We start from the raw sequence: 21,260 nt of genomic DNA, 5'->3' as shown, positions 1-21,260 counted from the left end.
TTTCTCTTTTATTGTTAAGCTGCCCTGAGCATTTTTGGGAAGCATATAAATCTAATAAAGAAAGAAATAGGAGCTTTTAAGTAGCTCAGAAAGCTCGATATGAATCCTCCCACCTTTTCACCACTTCATTTTCATAAAGAAAGCTCGTTCGTTCTAATTTTAGGTCACTTCTGTGAGATTTAATGTGCCTATGCCAGAAAAGATAATGCTGGTCACATACTAGTTGCTAAGGCAACTGTTTGTTCTGCAAGTTTTCCTGAAGTGAAAGCAGTGTTATTTAAGGTTAGCTGAATGGAGATTTTGGTTGGAGTGCAAGAAGTCTTAGGTTCATCTGGTGAGCAGACTGAAGGGCTGAATACTTAATTTAAAGGCTCCATTGTTCCAACTGGAATGTAAACAGCAGGTTAGACTGCAGGAAAAAATGGTAATATTACAAAGAATAATAATATTTCCCCTTTCAGAACAGACATCAGTGTTAGGCAGAACCAGGTTCATGATTTTAGGATCTTGAAAGGTAATTTTAGTCTAGTAAGTCTTCTTATTCATTCAAACTTAGTTTAGTTTTCCATTGGTGTTGGCTCCTAATCCTGTCTATTCATAAGGTTGCCCAACACATTCTGGTTTTTACTTGCATCTTGCTTATAACTTTAGCAAATTTTAACCATTCAAGCTGTATTTTCCCGCTGGGGTTTGCCTTAGGCTGATTCTTTTTTAATTCTTATTTCAAAATGGCTCAGCTGTTACAAGAATGAAACTAGCAAAAAACAAGCTAAATTTTCTTATACATCCTGTTAGAGCATGATCTTTTTCTCCATGTAGATTAGAAAATACCTTCACTTTTTCAAGTTCCTATTCAGATCCTATTCAGTTTTCTTTTAGACCATGATTACCAATGAAAAGTAAATTAGATTTTGACCTGGGGTGAGGTGTGGGACGGAACCACAGGCAGCTCACCCGGTGGGGGGAGAATAGAGGCAACTCCCCACTGCTGCGTGCACTCTCGGGGGAGGCATGGGGGCCAGGTGCCACCTGGATTTGTGTGTGGGGCAAGGACAGGCTGCCTGCTGTGGGCTCAGACTCAGGGACTGTGCCAGCCTCTTCTCAGTGGGCAGGTTGGATCGGGGCTGTGTTTGGGGTGGGCTTGCAGGGGCAGTGCTGGGATGGGTGCTACAGGGTGGGGTAAAGCCACCCCAAAATTCCCTGTATCTACCCTGCAGCTCCTTCCCATACCCCACCCTGGCTGGGTACTGAGCAGGTATCAGATCAGTGTTGGGCGATATGGCTGGTTAATAATCGGCTGTTGGTATCGTCCAAAAAAAATCTTTATCGGTGCAGCTATAATAAATACAGAAACATCCAGAATAATGACCACCCCCACCCTCAAGCATTTGCAGTTAATAGTTGAGAATTGCTATCCCCCTGAAGTATTTATTTATTGCTCATCCAAACAGGTAACAGTTTGCATCTGCAGATTCTAATGATGAAATATAAGTTGCTGTAATAAAATTTTCAAAAGATGAAGTACCAGATGCTTTTATTCTTTGCACAGTACTTTGAGGAACTGTTGATGAATAGTACTACATAAGAACTAGGAAATATAGATAATATTACTAACGTTAAGTGCACTGAGATGGGCAGAGCAAGGCTGTATATTGGAGCATATGTGACATGTATATGAATTCTGTGGAAATCCATGCCTGAGAAATGCTGGGGGTAAGGGCATCATCTGGCCAGTGAGTAAGCCACCTGCACTGGTATGGTGACCCACATAGCCTGGCAAAGGAAAACAGTTTCCTGGGACCACTACTTCTCACTTATATATAGCAGTATTGGCTGTGCAGTGGATGCACATAGAACAACTTCAGGTTGAAGGTTCTACATGTGTCCAATGTGTATATAACTGAGGATGCAGTCAGGTTACATTTTCATATCATGGAGAATTGCAATCTCAATTTAGTTTTAATAGAGTGATTACTGTGTGTAATTTAGATAGTAATTGATCAATTATAATATTACCTGTGAAAATGGTATCTGTGTGACCTGAGAAAGGATTCAGTGGGACCCAGGAGCTCATTTCTATCCCTCCTGAATACAGTTGGTTGAGTAAAAAATATCCTCAAAAATCCTTGCCTCTTGCATTTTCCCTGGACTATCCTGGCTACATCACCCCAGTGCTAACAATGTTACCTTGTATAAATTAACAGTTTTAAAACCAAAGCATGTCAGCTACAAAGCAAGTGAATTTCACTGTCGGGTAATGTTAGAATGAACTCGGTTTTATCTGCTGCAGTATCGTCTCAGTTTTGAATGTAATTCAGTTTCATATGTAACTCACTTTTACATATTAAAATCCTCCTACATAGCAGGAAAGGTAGTAGATTTTGCAACTTCTCTTACCCAGTTATCTCCTTTGCTAATACATCTAACTTAAAATTTGCACTAACAAGATTCATTTAACGTAAGATTTGTTTTCTGCTTACATTCACTGACCTGTTTACATTCTAACACTCCAAATACTAGCTAACCCTTAAAAATTAAGGTTTTACAAGGGTGAAGAAATAGATTTCTCTTTCTTTTGCCCACTGTGGCTGCTGATTGCATATTTAATTCCCTGTTTAAAATAGTTTCGTATTTACTATTAAGTATCATCTTATTTACTAATGGGGAAAGGGAACAGGTAGCTGGAAAATCATCCCTCATGAACAGTTTGTGAAGTTTTTTCTCAATTTTATTTTTTAAAGGTCTGACCAGGAAAAAAAAGAGCAAGACATGGCGGTGTTTATTAATACAGTTTTTCCACATTTCTTTCATGTAAGAATCATGACTGCAGCTTTCTTTCATTTTCTGCCATTTGTAGCCAGGTTGTCCATGACAAAGCAGTAGTTTTTCAATTGTAATAGAAATACTAACTTTGTCTTTTTGTGTACAGGACCCCAGAGAGACGCACAAGCAGCACGGGAGTTCATCTTGAAGATGTTCGTAGACCTGAATCCAGACAGTGACAAAATTATCTACTCCCACTTCACATGCGCTACAGACACAGAGAATATTCGCTTCGTCTTTGCTGCTGTCAAGGACACTATCCTACAGTTGAACCTGAAGGAATACAACCTGGTCTAACTGTGCCTATTAGGCTCCCTAAAAGCCCCTTTGGGTAATTGAAGATATACAAGAGGGACTGTATTACCTGTGAAAATGATTTGCATAATACTAATTTATTGCCGGCCTGGACTCTGTGAATGTCCACAGAGTTTGTAGTTAATATTATGATTTTATTTAAAGTATATGGAGGAAAAACAAGAGATGCTGAAGTACATTCACAGCACATTTCCTCATTTTTTAGGCAAAACCTTGTGACTCAATGTGTTTTAAATTTTCAGTCGTACACTCACAAAAGATAGCATTTTTTTGCTACTGAATCAAATTCAAACTGGTTTGCTTTTTCCCATCCCCTTTCCCTTCCCCCCCCCCTTCCCCCTTATCTTTTTTAAAGGTACATTGGCCTTTATTCCCAGTTGGATTCCTTGCTAAACTATTTTTCTGTAGAGTGATAAGGTCAGGAAAATGCTAACATCAGAATTTAAGCCATCAGTCATTCTAATTTTACAGTATATACTTCTATTGAAGGATCATCAGTATTAAATACTGTGATTTTGAAGTGCTTGACATGGGTATTTTTCATACTGTCTTCACATTTTGGGCTGTGAAACTAGGATCACAAAGAGAAGTTGTAGAGATGCCTGAATTTGAACATTAGCCAGATCTTGATAATTCAGAAAGAAATGCAGAAAACAGTTATGAAATTACAGACATACAATTAGGACACCTCTAAAATATGTTAGAATTTTTTAATTGCCATGTGCCATTTTTTTCTCTCTTTATTCACAGATGCCAAACAAAAATGTCATTTATAGACACTACATATTTCCCAGGGGCTGCAGCCTGAAACAGTGTTGTTGCATTTTTTTTCTAAGTTAGAGCTTTTATAAAATGTTTTGTCCACAATTTAAAAATGATTTTTATTGTGTAAAATAATTTCATGTTGCCAAATCTGGCTTTTATGAATCTAATAATCTTGAAGTGTAAGATACTGATCGAAATGCCAAATTAACTGATTGGGAATGGACCTGACTGAGACGACTGCCAAATGATAAACAATTAGTTTCTGCTCATGCAATCCCTTTTTTAGAAAGTATTCCATTTTCAATGCCAAAATCAACAGTGTGAGTGAAAAGACTACTAGGTGTATCATGCACATGCATACGGTAAGGACAGTTTTATTGTGTCCTTGTGTCAAGATGGCATGAGAGTGAAGACAATATTTTCTAGAATAATGTCAAGGCACCTTTAGTTACAGAAGCACTGATGAGTAATCATATTCAATATGGTTGCATTAAACTGATTAAATGGATGTTTGATAGGCTTAGGGCAAAATAGCCTCTCATTGTACTTTAGAAAGATTTATTCATGTAAATGAAGTAGCGAAAAATACTTTTGAATTCTAAATGTGCAATTTTTTTAACAACAACAAAATAAGACAGCACGCACATTGACAAGCCTTTATTCTGCAGCTTGGGTTGAAAAGTTTTTTGTAACTAGTCATATGATTGCTAACAAGCTACAGAGAACTTGGAGGTCAGACATGTAATTGGACTGATTATCTGCAATGCCAAGTAGCACTTGAGTTCACTTACGGTAGAAATTGCTGCTACAGAGCAGCAGAGGGGAGGTGGAAAAAAGAATGACTTATTAGTTAAGTACCAAAGTTAACAATAAATACTGATGAGATATTTTTCATCCTTAACCCTCCCAACCCCAAAACAACAATAATAAGAACAGTTGGTTTTTTTTGCTCCCTCATAAAACACCTTGTAATTTAAAACTGGTTGTAGGTATAGTGCAATTATGAATGCTATAATCATTGTACATATATCCATATATATATAATATATATATTATATATATATGGCAGCATCCATATTGGCTTTGTAATCATTAATTTTTTGGCAGATTGAATGTGCTGTATTGATATGTATCTATGTAATTGTATTGTATGTCTTATAGCTAATTCACATTTTAAATAATGTTATTTTATTTACTTTTTTAAGAGAGAAGAATGTAAATTTTGTCAGTTTATTTTGACTAGGGATTTGTTGTTTTTTTTTATTTACAAAACAAAAAACTTACTATAGTACAGAGCGGTACTAGCATCGTGCTGTATAAAATCATTTGCACATTCCTGAGTGGAGGTAAATTGAAACAACACTCAAAGGTTTCACTTTCAAAACAAATGTTTAAGTTTTGACAGGGCTTTATTCAGATGTAGAAACCAGGTTCACTAAAAAAGCTGATGTCACATGTTGGAATGTGAGTTTGGGGTATAGATAGAACTTTTAGTTGGCAAATACGTAACAGGTTAGGCTTACTTCTCTGATGGCCTTCATTAGAAAAGTTAGAAAAATTGTAAACCATTGTACACATGTACTAATGGATATATACCATAGTTGCCCTAAGAATACCGTGACAAAATATAGTATTTTAAAGGTTATGGAAACCATAAATGTAACATAAAAGTAATCAGTGTTGCAGTTTTAATGAGTCAAGATATTTTATTTAATAAGGCTACAGCAGGTAGATGTAGGTTATAAAAATGTGACACTGAATCTCTAAATAGATGAAGAGAACAGTTAGACTTGTTTATATATGGTATTGCATTATAAAATTGGTCCTGATTTTGCTATAAACACAGTTAAGTTTCTGTTTCCACTGTTGGCTCTGGGGTACATGATAATATCCCTTTTTGTAACCTGGGAATACATTGATCACCCTAGATTCAGTGATATAAACAGAGTTGTGGCAAGAAGAGGCCAATGGAGATTAAAGGAGTTTTGTTTTTGTTTTGTTGTGGGACATTTTTGAGGGAAGGGTGGGAAAAGTTGGTTTTAAGTTTTGTATAAAAAAAACAAAACAGAAGTTTACTCATGCTTTATATAGTTATATTGTGATTGCAAAAGTTTTCAAGAGTGTGTGCCACTGGGATACTTCTACTATATTTTAGGTGAGTTGAACCTGTGGCAAATGTTTAGATCATTTGAGCATGTTCTGAAAAAAAAAATCTTCAGTATACCAAGGCAAGCTTTACAAGAATCACTTAACACAGCATTGCAGCGTGCCAGTTTACAACAACATATTTTCTTTTTTCAATGACACAGCTGTTCCCACTTGCAATATATGCCTTTGTTGATTTTTTTTTCCTGGTAAATTGGTAGTTTCTACTATGCCTTACAGTGCTTGCGTCCAAAAGTTTGTGCCTCTATCATGAAGCTGAGGGCAACAACAACAAAACAAAAGCCCTTTTTACTTTGTCAAAACAATGTGATTCCATTGAATGTCATAAATGGGGAAGGAGGGAAAGAACCTCTTGGGAACCTGTGTGTACTTAGATGTTCACTAGCACAAGAAAGCTGTAATATGTGTTTTACAAAAACCTTAAACTTGCCTTTTTCACAAATTAACTGGCACTGTCCTGGCATATATAGGATAATGCAGCTATAAGGGCAGTTTACTTTTTATAATTCAGAGTATTTTGATTGTCAAGGTGTATGAACTGTAATTTTTAATCATACTGCCACATGATTGTGAATCATAATTTTTAAGTTTGAAAGTGGAGAAGAGACTTTTTATGCTGGATATCAGTCAGAATTGACTGCATGTTTTGCAAAAACTTTAAATGGGGGGAAAAAGGGCTGCATATTAAGATACTGCTAGACTCCTAGCCTTTGGTTGTAAGGTGCAAATGACTTTCAGATTTCTCACCCTAATGACCCTTCCTTGGTTTGCATTCTTCACAAAAGGATGAAATAACAGGGAAAAAACAAAGAAATGTTAACCCATGTGAAAAAAATAAAAATTACCCAAATAATTTCCTATATGTGCTGCTGTTCTTGAACCTATGTAAAGGTTACCCTGCATAATAATTGCTACATCTATTTGTTTAACTAATGATGTGTGCACAATTGGCCCGATCCCATTCTACCTACAAGGTGCCTAAATGTGATTCTCTTCCGCCCTACCCAAGTCCTTGAAAAACAGTCAATCAAAGGTCAGATGGATCTTCTTCCTGTTTCCTGCTTTCTGTGACTTAGTGTTAAGGCTAAGATGATGGACTGTCACAAAAGTCAGTGTGTTTATGTTTTTTTAGGGAGTTAAGGATCACATTTGGGCACCTAAATCCATTTAGGCATCTAATAGGTAGAATAGAATCTGGCCCAATATGATAACATAGCTTACCAAAGACCTACCTCTAGTTCAGAAACCAATTATATTCTCAATACATGTCTTTGGAATTTCATTGTGTTGTCACCATCAGACTAGAAAATTAAAAGTGCTTGTTGCATGTGGTTAACTGCTGTATTTTGGATATTCAGATGTTCACTTTTTTTATAAATACAATCCCACTTTTTGACATAATCTAACATTTTATTTTAGTATGCATCAGTTAACTAAGGTCCTCTATCTAAGTCCTGTCGTCAGATCCATAATGCCTTTAAGGTCCTTAAAAGCTTAAGTCCAAAGCTTCTGTTTTCTTCTCCTTACCCTTGATTTATGAGTTACATCAATCAAAAAAATAGCATTTACATGTAATCAAAAATACATTAAGGGTCATTGCTTTGCTGAATACTATATCTTCCACATAAGCTTTTTGCTCTGCGGGAAAAGAAAAGGTTATTCAAGTTAAATTAATGGAAAGTAGTGAGAAAAATACTAGATAAAATCAGCCAGGAAAACCTGTTTGGGAATAATTTTTTTCCTCATAAAATACTCAGCTACAGCCTGTCTCTAGACTCCTTATTTACTATGCTAAAGGAAGCCCTTATTTGACTTGTATATTTAGGGGGGTTTGTCAGATACATTTTTAACTTGCAGTATTTAAAAAATAAAAATCATACTTGCTGTTCTTAATGTCGTTCAAATGCATGTATTGTCTATTGATTGGGGATGGGAAATAGTTTTTGAAAAAAAACTCATGTTGTATAAATACTGCCCCCAAACAATCTTGCTGGTTAAAAATACAGTATTTTTGGCCATAACTTTGTACTACAGTATCTTCATTCCTTGAAATTGGCTTCTCTGAAGTACTCTGACATATCGTTCTCCTAGAATGTTTTCTATGATAATGAGTATTGGAATAAATTTATTTATTTATTCCAGTAATTACTCTTTGAGATTGTACATGTTTTAGCCTCGTCCTTCAAGCATGAATGTTTCTTGAATATCTTTGTTACAAACAGAAGTTCAGCCATTAATGGATTGTCTTCACGATGTTGAAGACAATTGCTTGAGAATATTGCCAGAGATTTAGTTGGTTTATATAAACCATTATGTAAACAAGAAAATGATAGCATTAGGAAAAAGAAGTGTATTATTCAATCTAAGTCCTATTAACAAAGTACTAATATAGGTAGGCTTTGGGATAAATTCCTTAAATGGGTTGGCAGAATTCCATTGGTACAGCGGTAACAGACAGCATTTCTCAAAATCATAATCTTTTTTGCTTGCTATTTTAAGTGATAACAGAAGTAACAGTGATAAGAACATGTTGCTTTTCAGCTTGTGTAGTTAATGCTTAAGTTATACTTTGCACATCTATTACTAAAGGAACAGAATTTCAGGTGACCTGTTTCAACATTTTTATTAATTGGTTTACTTGATTTAATATATAGCTACTTCTGTTTATATATGACCCTAAGAATCTAGATAATCTGGCCAACTGAGGCATTCAATTAATTGCTATTGATTTCTTTTTTAATTTTCCTGTAGCCAAATGTCAGATGTAGAGGGAATAGCAAGGAAGGATTGTGAGATATATATATCTCATATATTGTAAAGATCTCACAATCCTTCCTTGCAGCTCCCTGTACATTTTTATAGAAAGATATCCATCTATCTATCTGTCTATCTATCTGAGGATAACTTCACCAAAATACCATGGAAGTTGTGACATTTAAATATATAAAATATACATAAAGTTACCTCTATATGATAAATCATCTAGCACTGCATATAAATTAGTCACATCTCTGTGATAGTACACTTGATTATTAATTCAACTCTTTGAACTTGTTCTATCATTCCAAATACCTGGGGGGGGCTTCAAAAAGATGACATTATTTCAAAACTCATTTTGCCATTTTTGTACCCAAAAGAGGAATATCTCTTTTCCCCCCCCCACAACCCCCATCAAATTGCATCTTTTAGCAGCTCAGAGCACACCATGGACAGTTTCCATAATCTGTCATTAATTCAATTGTGGCCTTGCAAGACTAAAAATTGAAGCTTTATAACATTGTGGATGCATCTACACATCGCCTTACAGCAACATAGTGATGCGGAACATCACTGTACGGCATGCTATGGCAATATAGAGATCACACGGATCTACACATGATCACCAGCTATGTTGCCGTACCAGCATTCTCCCCTGGTATAGCTCACCGTTATGGTGACATAGTGATGAAATGTAACCACGCACCGTGTGCAGGGCGCAGTAACCACCCATACTGCGCTGTGCTTTAGTACATCCAAAAGGAAGCACTGAAGCCTGGTGCTATAGCAACATTGCCATGCAGCAACCTGTAGCTGCATCCTGTAAGGAGGAAATGTTCAGTTTTCCTAGTGGGATCCAGACTTCATTTCTACTCCTTCATTTCTACCTGTCATGTCATACTTTAAAGTGGTGATGAGAATTAAATGATGTTTGTGGTGATGGTCAGAAATTTTCTAGCAAAACAGTTTTCCCCCCGATAGTATAAATTTGCCAAAACCAAAGCTTTTCAGAAGAATATATATACCAGTTTCAACAAAAATAAATTTTTCAGTGAGACAGAAATCACTGTGTACTAGACTGGTCTTAAATCTGGCAAAGCAGGGACTTGAACTTGGTGCTCCTACATCCTAAGTGAACCCTCTTAACCAGTGGCCTGTTGGATTTTGTGGTTTAAGTGACCTGCTCTCTATATATTTTTTTCCTGCCAACCTCTAGTAGGGATATATTTATGTACAGAAAAACTATTTTACACTATTTTTGGAAACACTAATGGAAACTAAGGCACTTAGTTTAAGAGGTGAAGGAGAACAAACCCCCCCCCCTTATAGAGTGGTTAGAACTTGAAAACATTTCTAAGAGATTATTTGCTGTGATGTGACAGACAGAATGTAGGATGATGCTGTGTAGAGGCTTTATATGCACTCATTTAGGGGCATCAAACATCTGGCCCATGAAGCTGCTTCATCCAGCCTGCCAGACTACCAGTGGGCTATAGAAGCAAGGGGTGTGGCTAGGTATGGAAGTGGCCTCCCATAGAAGTTGGGGCCCCTGGGAAAGTCCCCCAGAAACAGGAAGGGCTATGCTGATACAGCCCAGCTTGCCCTATGGCCACTTGTCCCTCTGCCACCACTGCTTGACCTACCATTACCAGGCCCACAAGTCCCAATGCAGTCACAACTGGCCCTGCCACCAACCTCACTGCTATGCTTTGCCTCTGCCCAGATTCAGCCCTCAAGGAGCCCCATGGTCTGTATCCAGCCCAGTGCATGGGGTGATTTTTGATGCTCCTGATTAAGGACATCTAAAGAGCTCTCTTATGGCCTTGTAGCTCATGAATGATGTGACCATCCAAAATAAATGCCAGTCAAGCCTTTGTGCTCCGTCTCTCAAAAATATTATCTTTCATCTTTGTGAAGCAGATAAATGGAGTTGCTGGGCCTTCTGGATGAGACTTTAAGAAGAGAGGACATGTTACACCCTTTATGGGTTTCTTGTGTATCTTTGTCCAGAATTTCCCTTTCTCTCTCCCTCCATCCTCCTGTATATTTCATTGAGTACTTGGCCTCTCCTACCCAAGGAACTCCTTTTGTAATGTTTTGTGAGTGGGTGGGTGTATGTGAATAAATGTGTGTGCGCGTGTGTGTAGTTTGTGAAGTGCTTTCTGGTTTTTCTAAATTATGTGTATTCTTTTAAATTGTATGGTCAGTGAAGTGCAATTTGGTTAAGAATGCTTCCTTTTTCTATTCAGCTTTCACTATCCTCCTGCCTCTATACTGCATTTTACTGATTATTTTATATTTCTTCTCAATCTCCTCCTCACCCACCTCCTCACCCCCCATTTGTTATTGGGAAGAGCTGCCTTCTTAGGTCAGATTAATTCTGGTAGTGACTACAAAAGTGAATAGATTTAACCACAAGCTGATTTACAACTGGACCAGAAGGTTCCTGTCAGTGAGGACTGCCCCACTCGCACAAAATCATCTGTTGATAATATACCTATGATATCCACCAAAAAACAACGGTGGGTCAAATTCTGCCAAATTGTGCCTAACTTACTCATATTGTTACAGAAGTATATTATTGAAAATTTACTCTTCTGCAGCCCTCTAGTCTAAAGGTTTCATAGCCATGATATTGGTCAAAAAGTTGGTTAATTTAATGATCAAAAATTGGTGCCAAACTTTAGAGATGCATTAAGTTGGCAATTACTTCATATGTATTACCTCTTAACACAAATTCCTTCATAAATTACATTATTCAGTGCTACTCACAAAATACATTTGCACATGGTAAATGCTTACAAATATTGTGCTTTTATACATTTATTATAAAGAGAAATCGCTTATAAAATAAAACTCAATTTCTCTCAAGATTTAGTATTTGGATTCTCTTAAGGATTACTAGATGACTCTATATCGATAAGATTACATTTAAATACCTTTAATGCTTAGTTTCCACATAGAATGGCCAGATCTTTTTGTTTAATGAACTTCAATTCTGTTGAATATACTGCTTTATTTTAAAATGCCTTTTAACATATTAGAGTAATGGTCAGGATGTATATTAATGTTATAGTTGCTACATTTCACTGAGGTACTTTGTGGTGCTAGAATATGGCAAAAAACAAATCTTGAATCTCTTTATTCTTTGGAGTCAGATTTTAACATAGTATAGCTTCTCCAAAATGTAATATAGGAACCATATTAGGGTGGTCTCTTTCCATACGTCTTTTCATTAAACTTTTATTTAACTTGTCCAACTATATAACTCTGCAGTGTTGCATAATTACTCTAAAGTAAAAGCCAGTTACATATTTAACTGAACTGGATCTTTTCTTTGTATAATCAGCTTTTATTTTAACTCATAGTCTCTATAATTTCATTGATTAACCTACAACTACCACATTAAAACTGACTACTGGGGTGTTAAGGCAGAAAGATTCATATTTTTCTGAAGTCAAAAGTAAAACAATTTCAAAACGGTAGACAGAAAAAATGTTCAAGGGTGACTGTGGCAAAGGGCATAGAAACACAGCTTTGCTGTGTCTCAGATAACATTCTGTTCTATAACAGTTTATGTGGTCCTGACATGCTGCACATCCCTTGTTGAGACAGTGATGCAAGGGAGAGGATCCTGTAAGTGTTCTTGAAATAATTACATTTTGGTATGTGTTCCACTGTCCTGGAAATTGTGGGTTCATTTATGCCAGTCAAAAATGAAAGCAACTCCACTGAGAATAATTATCATTCAAATTTTATGCCCATGTATAATCAAAATTTTATCCCAGGGGCACGTCCAAATGAGTGCGCATGCGTGGTTTGCGATGCTGCACGCCTGTCTGCGGCACCACAAACTGCATGTGCCACACATGCAGGCGTTTGCCATGCTGCTAATTAGCATATGGCAGATTTTTTTGGGACTGGGAGAGCCCCCAACCTAAAACCCCCAGCCTGGCGATCCTGGTGTCAAAAAAACCTGTACCCAAAAAAAAAGTAAGCAGATATGGCTGCCATGTGCTACCTGAAACCAAAGCCTAGCCAGCCAGAACCACAGTCCAGCTGCCAGCCAGGCTACATGCACCTGGATCGGTGCCACTGGAGCCCCAGAAGGCCCCCTGGACTCCAGTAAGGCTGTTTGGGTTAGCCTAGGTGCTGGCTCCAGCCTCCCCACCCTACCCAGAGCACTTTTCCCTGTACTAACCCCACGTGCAAGGGCTTGCTCTGAGGCATTTTTCCCCACAGCAACTGCACACCCCTGCTTATAGGGACACAGCCATAAGTAGCAAAATATGTACTTATATAAATAATGGTTATCAGATGGTCAAGTCTAGTCAGAACCTTGAATGACTACTTGGGTCTAAATTAGTGGAGGCAATCTTGCATGAACTGTGGATACAAAGAGAAGATTGTTTAAGGCAACTTGATTCATACTGCTTTGGCATGGTGTTAGCATGTAACAGTCTAGATATAATAAAGTATATTTAAATTAAGCATAAAGACTCAGGGCATCTCTCATAACTTCTTTTAAATTTTGTAAATAATTAGTTCATAGCAAAATCACATAGTAGTAAATGCTAGAAGTTCTTAAGGTTAGATCTCATAGGAGTACAAAGGTCCATGTTATTGCCAATTTTTACATAATCTCAGCTTCAAAGTTGCAAAGGAGAAAAATGACATGTTGACAGACATGATTGATTAATCATGTATATTTATAGCCAAGTAAGTGTAACCCACCCCACCCAGTTTTGGATGACCTTCAAATTGGGTTAATCCAATTATTTTGGTATGTCTTAGCATCACAACCATATTTCTATGAGTTCTGGTAGTTTAATAATCTGAGTTTTTAACTCTTATCTCCATCCCTCAACCAGAGCAATCAGTCATTCTGATGAAATCATGATAGAAAATTAGAGGCTATTTTACCCTGCAACAATAAAAAATGAGAGTAAACTGGCCCTGCCTGAATGACCTACATGTTCTGTACTCACTCATGATCTCGTGTACAGTGCCACTTGTGTACCCAACAGGGTTAAATGACAGGTCCCTGCCATTGGGAACTAGCGTATGTGCCAAATGTTCCATGACCAGTTATTTCCAAAATATTTCCCAGTGCACTTCAGTGGGTGAAAATGGAATCAATTTCCATCCTCCAAAGTCCTTTGGGCAAATCCAGCCTCCACTGAAGTCAATGGTCAGCTTCCAAAATATGTAACTATCAGCATAAGTGGATGTATAAGGTTTTGCTTACACTAGGATTACCTAGACTATCGCAGCATTTCAATTCCTGCCTCAACTTCATCAGTGCTAACAAAAGTTGAAGCATTGATGCAGACAAAGTAATGGCAGTGACCAGTGATTTAACACTTGTGCAGATTGACCCAGGGGCATGTGACATTGCCTAACATGCTAACAGATACTGGAGCCTCATTTGCAAACATGCTCATTAATTTGACCTCTTGTGGTTATGAACTCTCAGTACAATTGACAAAAAGGTCTTTGGCATAATCTTAGTTCTGTTAGAATAAATGGGGATTTTGGCATTGATTTTAGTGAGTCCAGGATTTCATCCTTATTGTAGAGAATACACTAAGGACCCAAGAATCAGCCCCTCTACTGCACCCAGCCTGGAGAGGTCACCTGCGAGACAACTTTGTAGCTCTCTAGCCAGAGTGGGTTAAATGCCAATATGCCTATATCTTTGTAGTGGTACAAAGTGCTGAAGCTATGTGACCACCAAAAAAGTGAAGAAAGCTGATAATGTGTTTCCACATTTAACATCAGGCTTCATAGATTTTAAAATCCTGCAAGACCATTCTGATACTCTCATCTGACCTCATGCAAAATATAATTTAACTCAGGATCTACTGCATCAAGTTTGGAACTTTGGTGGGAGGGTGTGTGTCGCCTTTTTGCAAGTTGTCTTTACTGACAGTGTTGCCAATGGTTCAGCAGCTTGCTCATCTGATAGAGATGCTTTAAAACTTAGGACTTGTAAAGCAATTTAAGAAGAAATAATTAAAGATGACACGGAATACTACTGTGAGAACAGGCCCGCCCGGTGGCCAGAACAATAGGTTTTGTATTCTGGTCTTCTTTAACATATAATATCAACATATCTGAGGACAGGAGAATATTTGGTTTTGTGCAAAATTTAACCTTGAAACTATTGGGTTTCAGGCTAAGATTATGTAGAGGAATTTGTACAGAGCAAAATGAAGTCAACCACTGAAATTCCTGTTAAATAGATCTGGCACAAAGCCAATCTGTTAGCAAAATCTGGGAGTTCTGCAAACAGAGGCAGCAAGCCTCAAAAAAACGTTCCCTGAAGAAAATGTACATACAGTAAAAATGTTGGGAGAAACCTTTCACCAACTCCGGAGAGGTTGCCTATAGCTTGGGAGCTTGAACAGTAAAAGTTATGAGTAACGGCATAAAGAATTCAGTGTAAAAATTCAGAGCAAGAAAACACCGAGGCCAAATTTGCTCAGTAGCTCTTTCCATTCCATACTCAGGCAGTTTTGTTTTATTTTTTTGACCACAGAAGGGCCAAAAAGTGTTTCAAATGTCTGTGTACATATCCTGTTATTCCCCAAAGTAAAAAAAAAAAAAAGCTTTTAAAAAGCAATATTTCTTCTAAAAAATCACTTTTGTCTTAAATTCAAATTTTAAAAAGGTGTGCTTGTATGTGTGTAATAATTTGTTTTTATTTGTCAACCTTTTCCCCCTTAAAATGAGTCACAAAAATGTGAATCAATCTTAAATTCAAGGGCATTTATATAAAGAGGAATAAATGCATGCACATGCACTCGAATAATCGATCCAGGAAAAAAATGCAAAAAGAATATAGAGGATGTGTATCCCTAGTTATATGCCACAATGTAGCCATACAGGAAATACTAGTCCACTTAATACATCTCCAGGAAGGTATCTAGTCCTTGTAGTTTGATGAATTTCTAGTGGAAAATAGAGACTGTGTTTTATTCTTAATATTTTGCTTTAAATGAAACTGAAGTTTATTTTGTAAAGATATTTTATTTGGTCAGGTGCATCGCTGTGTTTCCTGATGTTTCATATACAAGCACAGAGATGGACAGCTCAATCACTAATATTTAATTCTCTGTCCCCAATATTAAAGTAGCAGGGTTTTTTTCCAGTGAAGTTCTCAGTTGCTGTAAAAGGAATTAGGAACATTTTCTATCAAATAACTATGCTAGTGCCAGGAGGTTCCTGGATATTAAGCCATTATCATCTCAGGAAATAGAATCAACTTCAAAAATTGGGTTTTTCTGAAGATAGAAAATATTGAAGGATGTAGCAATTAAGTGTCTGTATATCCAAGATTTGTATGAAATTTCTGATTCTTTTGGCTTAATTTGGGATTTCTAATTTTTTGTTTGCCTCCTTTCATATGGTAAGACTATACTCCCTTTACTATTGCTTTTAATTGACATGAGAAATAATTTCTAACATGAGTTTAGAGATTCTTTAATCTACTTTCTTTCTCTCAGCAAATTATCTTGTTTCTGCTTGCATGCTGATTGCTCACTTTTTGTCATTCACTGCAAAACTATTTAAAATTTCAAAGCACTGGTAGATCATGATAGAGGCCACATTTTCTGACTCTGAGCAATGAATCAGCAACTTGACAAGACACGTTGCATGTATTTTCAGGCAAACAAAGAACTTACAGCTTCCCTTGACTTCACTAGTAGTTACAGGTCAAAGCCCATCTGGAAATAAGATCCAATATTGAAAAAAAATAGCATCAACATAACATTTGCTTGCACTTCTTGATGGATAAATAGGCCGCATCCACATGAGCATGGACGTTTGGTTCCCTGGGGACAAGAAGCATACCTTTTGCTGCTGTTACTTGTCTCCAGGGAATGCCTGTGCCACACACCCTCTGTCGCATGGCAGGTTACCCCAGGTGGGGTAGGGGAGGCTGGGGCCAGCAACTGTGTTGGCCCCAGCAGCCTTATTTGGGATCCTGGAGGCCTCAGAGAGCTGCAGCTGTGGTGATCCTGCTGCTTGGAGCCTGGCTAGCAGCCAGTGTGGCTCCAGGTGGCCAGGGTCCGGTTTTGGGTGACCCACACTGCCCCTGCATGTGCTGCCCCACTTTTTTTTTCGCACAGGGTATTTTTACCCTAGGATCTCCTGGAGTCAACCCCCTCCTCCCCCCTACGTGGGTCTGCGGTGCCACATACCTGACGACTGTGCTTATCTGGACATGGCCATAGAAACAAATAGTTTGAGTCCACCGGGGGTAAAATTTGTCCTGTTTTTCATTTACAGTCCATATTTTAGGAGGCTGTTTGTTGTAGTTGTTCCTTCAGGTCACATATTGCTCACTACTGCCTAGGGCCAGGTACAGACATTACACTTTTATAGGTATAAGTGATCAGAAGCCAGTATATACACATAACAGAACAGAAGTTCAGCGTACACAGACTAGTTTAAAAATGGTGGATCTCGATCTAAGGTTTCCCCCCTCCCCTCCAAAAGGCAGAATGTGTCTTCTGTTCACTACCAATCTGAACTACATCGCCTACCGAAAACCATGTAATTTGGCTCAATTCCGTCTTGGGCTTTTTGAATGTTTATAACTAGCCTAAGTCTCAAAGACTGTCTTAACAATTTTTTTGTTTAGAAGCCAGCCAGGGGTGCATACGTATCTCGCTGAGAGAGGGATTTTTAACACAAAGTTCACTTGCGTGTAAAATAAGCCCATCCTCTCCCCAACATTAACATGGACTTGTCATACTCACCAGATGAACCAGGCCTTAAATCTCTTTTAGTTATGTAACAGATCTTTTGAACCTAAACCTGAGTAGAAGCGTGAAGAATTGATAGATAGATCTGTGGTGTGTAACCATTTATTTCCAAATCTTTTTAATGCAACAGGCCTGATGTGGTTTCGCCTTTATAAGCCCTGTTATTCTGGGGATGAGCATCCAACTGGGTGGTTAAAGTAACTCAAAAACAACTTCAAAATAACCCTTATACTTTGCATGGAAAGAAGCCAACAGTTTCTGTCTGACCCTTTTGCAAGCCTATCACTTTCCACTGACTCCCTGAACCGTATCTGGCCTCTGATTCAAGCCTTACTCTTTTCTAGTCTCAGGGTACCAATCATTTCTTTTTAGTTGCAGGTTTAGCTTGTAATCTATCTTTGGGAAGAGGAAGCTATTTTTAGCATTGATGGAGGTAGGTGGGGGGTGTCACAGTTACAGGGTTAATTGCACTTTTGACTTCGTAGCTTTCTCAAAGGTAGCCCCACATCCCAGGTTTCCATCTGTCACCTTTCCTGTGGCAGGAAAAGAAGTCCTCTCTCTGTGGACTAGGCCTGTAAGGCTCCTTGCAGTTCTCTGTGATTATATACCTAGGACTGAGGCTGGTTCAACACTTGCAGATTGGATTTGTTTTAGAGGCAACACAGTGTTAATCAGAGACCAGCAAGCTTTCACAAACTGCAGTCCATTTTATTTAGGTCAAAACAGATAAAACATCTGAAAACAATCAGCAGGCTCCATGCTTGCTAAGCTTACCAAGTATTATCCATCATCCAGATTGGATCCTGCAAGTAGCATGTATAATATTAATGAATCACAAAAATATTTCCTAGTTCATTGCAGGATGATTTGGATTTCTCTCAACATTTTCATCTTATTATTCAGATTTCATAGACATTAGGGCTGGAAGGGACCACGGAAGATCATTGAGATGATTGAAAAAAAAAGGTATGTGCTTATGTGGAGGTTCCTGCAACCCTTTCTCTTTGTATATTTTTATAAGCACAGTATCAAAATGAGGCAATACTTGGAGACAGTTTGAAGTGTCATTACATTGTTTGTACTCATTTTATAAGTTATCCTTTGGTTATAGATTTTTTTTTCCAAACAAATTGGAATGTAGTCTGCCTCAAGGAAGATAGCAGAGCGCACACCAACAGTACTAAGGTGGTGTTTTCTGTGATGTAGCAACTCATCTGTAGATGTTCAGTATTTTCAGTGACTAACAGATTTTTTTTCATTACAAATGAATGCTAGAAGCCACATACTCTTCATAAACAAAATATATCTTTTGATAAAATGATCAGCAAATGAAGGTACAAGAAGCATGTACTTTCTTTATTACAGGACTAACAGAATAATAAAATAAACGTGCACACCCTATAAGCATGCCAGGGATTTCAGTCTAAGATCTTGTTAGAGACCTTGCTCCAAGGTGAAGCCACCTGTGTATGCTCATTTGGTAATATTATTAGCCTCCTCTGGAAATGAATACAGCTTACAGATTAATTAAACACTCCCTTTAGGATTTCCTGCTTGTCTTTGTTTTTATTTAAAAAACAGTTTTCTTGTTTGACTAGCTTCTTACCTGCTTGGTTCCTTGTCTCCTAAAAGGAAATATCTTCAAGAGCATGTTTAATGAATGTTTTAATGTCTCCATAAAACAGGTGTGTAGGCTGTGTGGCAGACATTAATACAATGTTGCTCAAAGGAACAACTGAGCAATTTTGCACTGTGGGCAACTAAGGTGCATGGGGCAGTGCCAGCATCCAGACCACCAGTGGCAGCTGCCATTTCTGTTTCCTCAAGTCAGTACCCAGAGCTGAGACCCCCCACTTGCTCCCTCCTAGTTCTGCTATGGTGATCTACACAGTGTGAGATGATGAGCTGATTAATTTCTTGTCTTCTGAGAGACTTTCTTCACACCTCTCAGTTATACCCCATAGTTCCCCACTAGGTTCCCAAAGAGCCATACTTAGCTAAAGAATTGCTTTAGAAATATGAGAGAACCAACATTTGTTAAGTAATATCTTTTATTGGACCAATTTAGATTTGGAAGAGATGTTAGACAAATGTTTAGACCTATAATGCCCTTCCTTTGATACAACCTAAGCTAAATAAATACCAGCTAGAAGAATTACTTGTGTTAAACCATGAGCAGAGAGAGATAGGTAGCCAGGGTCATCTGAAGACAGGCAGAAAGCAGGGTACAGATGCACCTTATAGACTAAACGGGATATGCATTAACTTTTGTGAGCCTTAGCTCACTTCATCAGATGCTGTGAAAAGACATGCACAGAGAAGGCTATCAAATAGAGTGATTTGAATACAAAAGACAGGGGTGGGAGTGGGGGCAGTGCTAGGAGAGGAAAACAAGTAATCAACCCATAGGGACAAAGGGATCACAAAAGCTAATCCAGGTAAGTTTATTATTTATTAAGCCTTTTATTAAAACGTATTATGTTAATGGAAGTACTTGATAACTTGTCTTTGCTCCACAGTGATCACCAGGTATAGTTACAGTTCTAGCGGAGAACAGTTTCTGTAGTTAAACCTAATTTTGTAAATAAATTAATATTACAAGGGGAAACAGTTGTTATTACCTGTGGATCAAAGAGAAGTTAGCAAAGGAAGTAGGTAAGTTATAATGAGTCGTCATTTCATGAAGTCCGTGTCTTTTGATGCCCATTAAAGAGCTTAATTTTTGTTCCCTGGTCTTTCTCCTGAAGGCGTTGTGCAGGCGTCCTTTGAGGACAAGAATGTTGAGGTCAGAGATGGAATGGTTATCCTGTGAAATTAGGAGCCATTAAAATGTCCTTAGATCAACACGGCTACAACCTACACCCCTGAGCCATTAAAAAATAGTTATAATGACCTCAATTTATGACAAATAAATTATTATGTATTTTGTTACTATTTAATAAGGGCTCCTGAAGTCTGGAATTGTGGCTTTGCTTCACTTTTCTAAATCCCGTAATATTTGGATTTTGACAGCTACTACATTTTCTTTCTCTCTCTCTCTCTCCCCCTCTCTTTTTTGACACAACAAAATGTATAAACTTACATCATTTATTGTAAGGGGATATGACCCTCTCATTATTTGAAATCCAGTTTGGGGATACAAAGGCTAGAATACAGGGTATAGGATTGCCTGATGACAATTGATAAGATATGAGTTCTTGAAGTATTCCCTAGAGAACAGATATTCCCATTGTAATGTCATATTAATATCTAATATCAGTGAACAGCCCAGTTGGCATGTTCTGTTCCCAGTCTCAGCAAATATTTAATATCTTGAAGTGTGGGGAATCCTGTTATGATGGAAGAAAGCATTTGGTATCTTATCTTTGCCATGTCTACTCTAGGTATCAAAAAAAGACTTTAGTCTCCCAGTGCATTAATCTGGTACCTTTCAACATATGAAATTAATTTAAAAAAAAAACAAATTAGCAGTAAATTACTTGGAGCCATTCTTTTTCTCGAATGCAAGCTCAACTTCTTTTTATATACACTAGTTGCTGAGGGGTAACAAGGCAGCTGAGTGTCTGGGGCAGCATTATGCACAGGGGCAGCAGCAACCAGGAGCAGATCCAGAGGTGATGCACTGGTGCACTTATACCCCCATTTGATTCCTGCTGTCCC

The 21,260-nt window shown here is 37.8% G+C and overlaps 1 protein-coding gene across 2 annotated transcripts in view; it reads left to right on the top strand.

Annotated features, from left to right (window-relative positions):
- The window catches only part of LOC102388376 (guanine nucleotide-binding protein G(q) subunit alpha), a 195,920-nt gene extending 188,991 nt beyond the window's left edge, over positions 1–6,929 (top strand). For both annotated transcript variants that reach the window (XM_006032449.3, XM_025214215.1), the window contains one exon: positions 2,930–6,929. In XM_006032449.3, the coding sequence (XP_006032511.1) occupies positions 2,930–3,120 (191 nt within the window). In that variant the 3' untranslated portion in view covers positions 3,121–6,929. The remainder of the gene's footprint in view (positions 1–2,929) is intronic.
- The last annotated feature ends 14,331 nt before the right edge of the window (positions 6,930–21,260 follow it).

Source organism: Alligator sinensis, unplaced genomic scaffold, assembly GCF_000455745.1.
Source record: "Alligator sinensis unplaced genomic scaffold, ASM45574v1 scaffold728_2, whole genome shotgun sequence".
Lineage (NCBI taxonomy): Eukaryota > Metazoa > Chordata > Crocodylia > Alligatoridae > Alligator > Alligator sinensis.
The sequence above is the reverse complement of the archived record's forward strand: the minus strand, read 5'-3'. Positions and strand labels throughout refer to the sequence as shown.